At 37.7% G+C, this 8,094-nt stretch overlaps 1 protein-coding gene across 2 annotated transcripts; it reads left to right on the top strand.

Moving 5' to 3' along the window:
• The first annotated feature begins 1,120 nt into the window (after window positions 1-1,120).
• LOC125305998 (ladderlectin-like) lies at window positions 1,121-4,949 on the top strand. Of its 2 annotated transcripts, none has more exons than XM_048261133.1 (11): window positions 1,121-1,186; window positions 2,732-2,763; window positions 2,982-3,064; window positions 3,146-3,244; window positions 3,427-3,468; window positions 3,627-3,674; window positions 3,787-3,828; window positions 3,974-4,071; window positions 4,256-4,381; window positions 4,527-4,626; window positions 4,718-4,949. In XM_048261133.1, exons 4-11 carry the CDS (start codon window positions 3,181-3,183, stop codon window positions 4,786-4,788), a joined length of 591 nt encoding a protein of 196 aa, XP_048117090.1. In that variant the 5' UTR covers window positions 1,121-1,186; window positions 2,732-2,763; window positions 2,982-3,064; window positions 3,146-3,180; the 3' UTR covers window positions 4,789-4,949. The 2 variants fall into 2 exon arrangements, with proteins under 2 accessions (XP_048117090.1, XP_048117081.1); XM_048261124.1 differs by having other exon boundaries at window positions 1,123-1,186; window positions 3,424-3,468.
• Window positions 4,950-8,094: the final 3,145 nt, after the last annotated feature.

Here is an 8,094-nt window from a genome sequence, read left to right on the forward strand (position 1 = left end):
CAGAAGTGTAATTATATTCTTAGCATTTTCAGTGGTGTAAAATAGCGATGTACTGTAGCACCCTGCCCAGTTAGTATCACTGTAAGCCCATTCAGTGATAATACAAATAAATGGTCTTGCTCAAAACGCCACCACAGAACATAATTTTGCTCTCAATCAAAAGTGTTAAGTTGTTAACTACCGTAGACAGACCCTAGGTTGTTTTCACTCTGGAGTTACAACTATTACTTAACTAATACAAAATAGTGTACCATTATTGTAAAGTGTTACCAGTTTAATGATATGGGTCTTTCTATGCTCATCAGTTCTCTGGCAAATAAATAATAAATTCAGTGGATAAGCCACATTTGTATCATTGCAACTTTCAGGTGTCTCTTGACTAAGACAGTTTTTGTATCAGAGCTGAGTCTGCAGCTGTCACTGTGGGCCTCAGAGCACAGTAGTACACAGCAGAGTCAGACACTTGCAGATCCTGGATGGTCAGATTAACAGTTTTTGTGTCTGTGTTGAGTGTAGCATTGAATCTCCTTTTAAAATCTGGGTCATTCTCTTGACTAATAGACGTTTTCAGTAGAAAATATTTTGGGAATCCGTTTGGTTTCTGCTGGTACCAGAAGAGATACTGACTAAGAGCTGAGGCTTTGGTCTCATACTGACAGATGAGTGTCACCATGCTGCCCTCCAGACCCATCTCATCTTTAGGTTGAGTAACGAAGTCCCCCTTTGCAGAGCACACTGGGAAGACAACAGAGCCACATGAAATACTAATAAATAAAAAAATACAGAAATTGTGAGAAACAGTATACCACATTTTAGGATATCTCTTACCACTGAAATAAGCAGCTAGAATGAATGTTCTGATGCAATATCCCATGGTTGAACTGTGGTGACTACCAGTGACAATGCAGCTCACTTTGGACTCTCTCTGTCTCCTTCAGTTCTTATATCACATTCTGACACAGGTTTTGACATTACATTTGCGCCCCCCGCAGTTCACAATGAGAACAGCACAAAGTACAGAGCGACAAGCCTTAGGGCTCTATTTTGGCGATCAGAAACAGATGGGCAGAGATCGTAAAGATTATAGACATTAAAGGTGTGGCCAGTCCACATTCACTAATTTAATGGCACTATTAGGCCTATATGATCATACGTAGAGCGCTTGGTGCAAAAAGGTTGTTGTAAGGTAAGTTTCTTAATCAGTCATGGGTGTGTTTTGGGTGTAACATCCTTTAAACCAATGACAATGACATCAGTATTTTGAAGCTTTATTTGAAGGAATCTGCTTGCACGCAAGACCGTATTCAGGTATTCCACTAAACCATGCTTTACTAACACCTGTTTGTGACTAGCAGAGTATAGCCTATACATGCATCTGCACTTGTCGATTATTTGAATTCATAGGCAAGTGAAACTAACTTCACCGTGGTCTCATATAGTCAAAGACAAAACAGTTCAACACAGTTAATTACTTTCACTAAATCCTAAGGATATTTATCCTGCAGAGGAGTTGCTGCTTACATCTTGTGACAGTGCATCTTCAGCTGTGCTTTATATGCGCCTTTTGCTATAGACCAGGTTTTTTTGTTTTGTTAGTGGCGTAATGATGATTTTAGAGGGTGTAAGATAGTGATTTAAGGATCATGTGTACACACCGACTGATAGTCTGGTGTGGTTGTAGTCTATACCCTTCCTGACCCCACCACAGAGATAACATGCTCCTGAAAACCGGTAATCCTCAAAAAAGCACAATTAAGAGTGACAAGAATAGATAGGCACGTGTTCGCAAAAGCGATAAAAGCAATCTACTGCAGCACATGTTCACGAGTATCCAGACAATGTGACAGGTAAGACTTGGTGGGAGTGAATGAGAAGCAAACTGGCTTGCTAACCTACTTGAAAGTCTAGCAAATGTCTGATACATATATGCCTATCTTTAGTCAATATGAGTTTGGAGTCTTGGTTGATTTGAATTGGGTTGTTATTTGCACGCAGAAAAAAAACTTTTGAGCCTAAAAACATAATGATTATTATGATTTGTTTTGAATTATTTCTTCCTTAAATATCTAGGACATATTGAAACAATCCCAATATCTGTAAAATAAGAAATATTGAAACAATCCACGTCACCCAACAATGGGTCAAGACAGGAAACTGAGTGACACAGTTTGTTTTCCGACGTAGGTCAATCAGCTCCCTACCCAATGGCACCTAAATGCTAATTAATTTCCACACATTACTGCGGGTTGATGCATGCATCTTTGTGCTCAATAAAAGTGTTCCTTGCTCTCTCTTCATCGCCAGCTCCACCTGTTTAGATCTGCTTAAGCTAGGGGGGTCTTGCTCACATATATTTACATTCTGTCTGTTTTGGTGTGTTATATTTCAACAGCAGCAATAGCAGCAGCAGTTATACAGTACTTGTTACACTTGGCAGCCACTGCATCTAACAACAGCAACTTAAGCAGATCTAGTCCATCTGGACCAAGCATATACTGTATCATGATGCACTAACATGAGTAAAGCATTTGATAAACATCTGGAGTTCTATTCTGTCTGAACTGCAGTAATATGTGCCACTTTGACACTAAAAGTAATGCAGCTGCTGGAAAGAGTTGGAACTATGTGTGATCTGGATTTGGGTATGGTCTGAAAATGCCTGCAAGATTACCATCTTGCATTACCTGCTAATTGTTTTGCTCTGCTCTTCACCCTTAACTCAACCCATAAGGAAATAGAGATAACAAAAGGAATCACAAGTAGGTGAGTCTTTGTTTACTATGTATTTTTACTGTGTATGTGTGATGATCCTTAAATTAATCATTGCCATGGCCATGTTAAGGGTAGGGAACTAGATCAAATAACACTAGAAGTTTATTACCTCACTGAATTGCTACTTCTTGCCAAGTCTGATAGAAGTATTTTGCCAAATTTGATTACAGCTGCATAATATGATTGTTGTTGTTCCCTGCTTCCTTCAGAACGTGTCCCTGAATAGTATATAAAGCACACAGAATCCTCTTCTCATCACTGCATCACTTCACCTTATACTCATCTACTACAGGTAAGAATCCTGCTCCTTATTCATCATGCACTCCGAGAAACCTTGAATGATCCACTACATTTGAACGTTTTTTATCCTTAGATTCTCCAGAGGAAGCAAAATCTACACCAGTCAGCATGAAAGTTCTCAGCCTAGCGGTTATTCTCTGCTTGTTCTTTGCTGCTACCCTTGCTGCTCCAGGTAAGCCATATAGACTTTAGCCAGACAATGACTCATGGTGTGCCCCATCTTTCTCCCTTCAATAGAGTAACAGCAGCAGACATATAAAGCTTATGCTTTTGCATTAGAACATGTTGTGGGTTAAGTTTATCATCATCATCTTGATAATCTTTTGTGAACACTGTGGTGTCTTATCTCAGCAGCAGAAGTTCCAGAGACTCAAGCTGAAGAAAACACTGTTCCAGGTGAGGCAGTGAGTAGACAAATGTTTCCAGGTCACAGTTCAATCATAGTACAATCTGTTCTAAATATCCAAGTGATGTTTGGCATATAATAAATTGTAAGAATCATATGGCATATAATGAATCTTTTGAATTATAGACTGATATTTTCTCTTTCCCAGAGGAAACTTTGGAGGTAAACAATATGGTGGAGGACCAATTGCCTGAAGGTATGAAAATGATCTGCAGAATCATCTAGCTGCTGGTAAAAAAACATGGGGTGATGGTGATGCACTGATAGATGTCATGAGATACAAATACACCATGTTTTTTTTCTTACAGCTGAAACTGAAGAGGCTGCAGTTCACAAGGATCTGTCTCCTGGTTAGTGTAAATATTCAAAACTGTATATAATTTATTTCATTGACATAAACTGAATGACATACGGTTCCATTGTAACATATTGATATAAATAAATCAGTCAATTCTGTTCTGTAATTTTTGAGATAATGAAGTTGTTATGCTTCAGTTGTAGATCGCATGGTCCTGTGTCCTCCTGGCTGGTTCCGACTTGGCTCCCACTGCTTTTTGCTGGTGACCTCTAGGAGGAGCTGGCTCAGTGCCGAGGTAAGGCACAATGACCGGAGGCAGATGGACATTCTACCACTGGACTAACACAATACTGTGACCTCTCTCTATTATACGAGGAAGTATAATACCGTGCAGTTAGACTGGGAAATGATTCAGCTCATACAGTATGTATCATGACTATATCGGTCATATCGCATATCCCCTCCCTCTTTCTGTCCAGAATTATTGTGTGGCTCAGCAAGGCAGTCTGGCCTCTGTACAATCTCCTGATGAATACAACTTCTTGCAAAGTCTGGCTCAACTTTCAGGCCAATCAGTAGCCTGGATTGGAGGTTTCAACTTCCAGGTCAGTAGAGGCATGTTTGTTTAGTCTAACTGGGAGCGTTCTAGCAATCAGTCTGCAATTAAAAGCAGCAAAAGCTCAAGTTACACATGTTGAATGTTACACATGTTGATCAAACCTCCAAAGTGCTGATGTATCTGTATTTTAGGGTGCTTGGATGTGGATTGACAGAGCAGGCTTCTATTACACCAACTGGTATTCACAGAACTCTGGATCAAGCTACCCTTGCTTGTACCTGAGGTCCAGTGGTAAGAGTGCTGTTCTGGAAAATACAGTATATGCATGCTGCATGTCATTGATAATTTGAAGCTTATATTTTCACTTTTGAATTGTTTGTAGGTGGCTGGTCAAACACCGTCTGCTCGTCGTCCTACGCATTTTTCTGTGTCAGAGGCCCCTCCTGCTACTGAAAGATCGTGTGAATTTGTGTTTATGAAGTAGAACTATCAGGCACGGAAATCCCTTAATCGATTATTGCACATTTACTTTGTATGATCTGATGTTGTATATTTAAACTGTAGAATGTCTGCTTAAATGTTTGTGAAATACAATAAATATGTAATTTCCTATATTTTGTATGTATTTGCTTTAGTATTTTTAATTTACCCAGTAGTTGTCAGAGCTGACCAACTAGCCATGCAACGTGACCCCCAAAACTCTTTTAAATAGTGTTTGAGAAGTGAGTTTATTACTAGTGGCATAAATGAGAGAAACTTGAGATCACATAACTAGATAAAGGTGATATCTGCTGAAGAGCATTATTTTGTTAAATATTAGGGGATTCCTGATGAACACACACACACACACACACACACACACACATCAATTCTCCTCTAACTTTGTGTATTCTTCTCTATGTCAATGTTCCTTATCTGAGGTAAATTCGGTAAATACTGTAGTGGTCCAGAGAACTGCAATGTTTTCTTCATGAACCTTAATAGCTAAGCCACCCAGAACACTCTTGGGATGCTTTTTCAGCCATCTAAAGAATAGTGTAAAGTGCAAGGCATAAGTGCATTTAGGATGTATCTGAATTTTTTTTTTGATCTATTTTGATGGTTCAAAAGGGCTCTTTTGTATTTCATTTTGGAGGGGAGGGTGCTGCAGTGTTCCTGAACACCAAACTTCCTATAGAGCATCACAGTCCCGCCCACAGGAGTTTCCGGAAGTAAGAATTCAATGCAATTTCTCCATTGACAATTCGGGTATAAGCCATACAAACTTAACTGCACATGGTAGACTCAAAACCAGCTACGGCTGTACAAAGCGATTGTGTATGCTCATATAGACGCCAAAAGTTCACTGGGCACTAACCTCGTTTTGAGATAAATGTATTTTATTCGCGATGTCTTGGATAAGTACTTCATTACCCACAATCCTGAACAATCCAACAATCCCACAGTGATGCATCTGATTGGTGGAAAGGCCGTTATGATCATAGTTTGAAACTCTTTAGCGAAAATTATTGACAAAGATAGCAAAATTGGATTGATAAAGGTGTTGTTTATGTTAATGATCTTTTTGACACTGATGGAACACTGCTGAGCTATGAACGATTCCTTGATACCAAATCTTTTCCAGTTACAAGTAAAGAATATAACTCTGTATTCAAAGCTATTCCTGTTGGCCTATCCTTTTTGATGAAATGTCACCTCAGCTATCAAGAATCGTTGAGACTTAACCCTCTGATGATTAACGGTATTACCATTTTCAGTTCAGAATGCAACAACAAACATATACGCAGTACATTATGTGAAAAGAGAAAAATCTCCCCTAGAGGGAAAGCCTACTGGAACAGTATATTTTCAGACTTCTGGTGGCACACAGCCTGGTTGTTACCTCACAAATATTGCATAAATAATAAAATAAAAGAAGTACATATTAGGATTCTTCTTAATTTTTACTCTACCAATGTTCTTCTCTCTAATTTTTAGATATTGATGATAAATGCACCTTTTGCAATGCAGAGCCTGAATCTTTGTCTCATGTGTTTTTCAGTTGCACGCACTCAGTTAAGTTTTGGACTGGTTTCGATATATATATATATTAAATAAATTGAATAAAAACATTGAAATAACATATAAGAATGTTATTTTGTACTTTAACACTCTGACCCTAATATCGATTTTATTTTAAACTTGTTTATTTTATAAGGGAAATTCCATATTCATAAATGCAGATGTATTAAAAAGCCCCCAAATCTGGAAGCTTTTATTTGTGAACTCAATATATACATGCAAACTTTAGCACTAATTATTTGTAAAAGAAAGTGAGAAAACGATAAAGATTTACCGAAACCTTTTTAAAGAGGAATAAAGACAGCCTTTTTATGTAGGCCTATTTGGGGGTTTTTTTTGTTTGTTTTTTTGGCTTATTTCTTTTTCATTAATTTGTTTTAATGTCTCATTCTTGTATATTTTCTTTGTATTTTCTGTTGATCATTCTTATGTTTATTCACTTTTGAAGGTAACTGTGTTAATTTACCTCTGTACTTCACTTTGTTTCAATAAAACTGAATTGAACTGAATTGAAATATATTGAAAAAATATATATATATATTGACAAAGATGGAGTCTTTTACTGCATAGGGCGAAAATCTTCATGTGAATAAAAACTTTCTAGACGAACATTGGTACTGGTATCAACAATGATTGTGGTTTATATATCACACACGTGCACACACAAACTTAGTCAGGGCTAATACACCATCAAATAGGACACTGTAAATGCTAGTTTAAACACTTAACTTTTCAGGTAGCCGATAGGCTAATCATTAGCCTTTCAGACATTTAGAATGTCATTATAATGTATGGAGTCAAAATAGGGTCTTTAATATTGAGAGCTTGTGAAAAGATGTTCACATGTGTAATAAAGTTTTGCAGCTGTGCAAAAGGAGTTCTGCATGTGCAAAGAAATTTCGTACCTGTAGAAATATTTTGTACATGTGTGAAAAAATATGTACCTGTAGAAATATTATGTACTTGTGTGAAAGAAATGTGTATCTGTAGAAATGTTTTGTACATATGTGGGGGGGGGGATGCGGATCTGTAAAAATATTTTGTACACGTGTGGAAAAAAAATGTACCTGCACAAATACTTTGTACGTGTGTGAATCTCCTACGCGACGCTATGCTTTCCTGTGCAACACTGAAAGTATGAGCTTGTGAAACTGATTTGCAATGCTTACGGACTTTTGACCCTAATTTCTGCCTTTCTGAAGAGCGATTTGGTTAATTTATTTGTCATTTTGACTCCATAATAATGCTGCTAACATTAGCCTACATGCTGCAACACAGGTATGACATATATTATGTTTTAGTGACCTTGTTGTTTCTATAAACATGAATTGTTGTTTATAGGAAACAACAACTTAGTCGAGGCATAAAAAGCCCTGTATATCCTCATTAAGTACTTAAACTCAAACTAGCTAGCTAGCTGATAGCACAAGCTGGATGCTACCACTGGCTAGAAACTGCAGTACCTGCTAAAATGGTTAGCAAACCGTCCATGCCCCCATGAATATTTCACTGTTTCAAGGACTAAATCAAGAGTGTCCAAAGGGGTGAAATAATATTTTGTATGCTTATGAGTTATGCCGTTATGATAAGACATGCTTTAAAACTCTTTAGATACGGATTTTTCCAAAACGTCAATGGGAGAAATGAATGGGAAATTTACTTCCGGAAACTAAGCTCTCTCGTAGGAGGGGCGGGACT

Source organism: Alosa alosa, chromosome 1 (genome assembly GCF_017589495.1).
Source record: "Alosa alosa isolate M-15738 ecotype Scorff River chromosome 1, AALO_Geno_1.1, whole genome shotgun sequence".
Classification (NCBI taxonomy): Eukaryota; Metazoa; Chordata; class Actinopteri; order Clupeiformes; family Clupeidae; genus Alosa; species Alosa alosa.

What these genes read in the sequence shown, in the direction of transcription:
- LOC125305998 (XM_048261124.1), top strand. Translation starts at nt 3,181, where the DNA reads ATGAAAGTTCTCAGCCTAGCGGTTATTCTCTGCTTGTTCTTTGCTGCT. An exon ending in GGAGGACCAATTGCCTGAAG is followed by an intron (nt 3,675 to 3,786) that starts GTATGAAAATGA and finishes TTTTTCTTACAG; the next exon opens with CTGAAACTGAAGAGGCTGCA. An exon ending in GGAGCTGGCTCAGTGCCGAG is followed by an intron (nt 4,072 to 4,255) that starts GTAAGGCACAAT and finishes CTTTCTGTCCAG; the next exon opens with AATTATTGTGTGGCTCAGCA.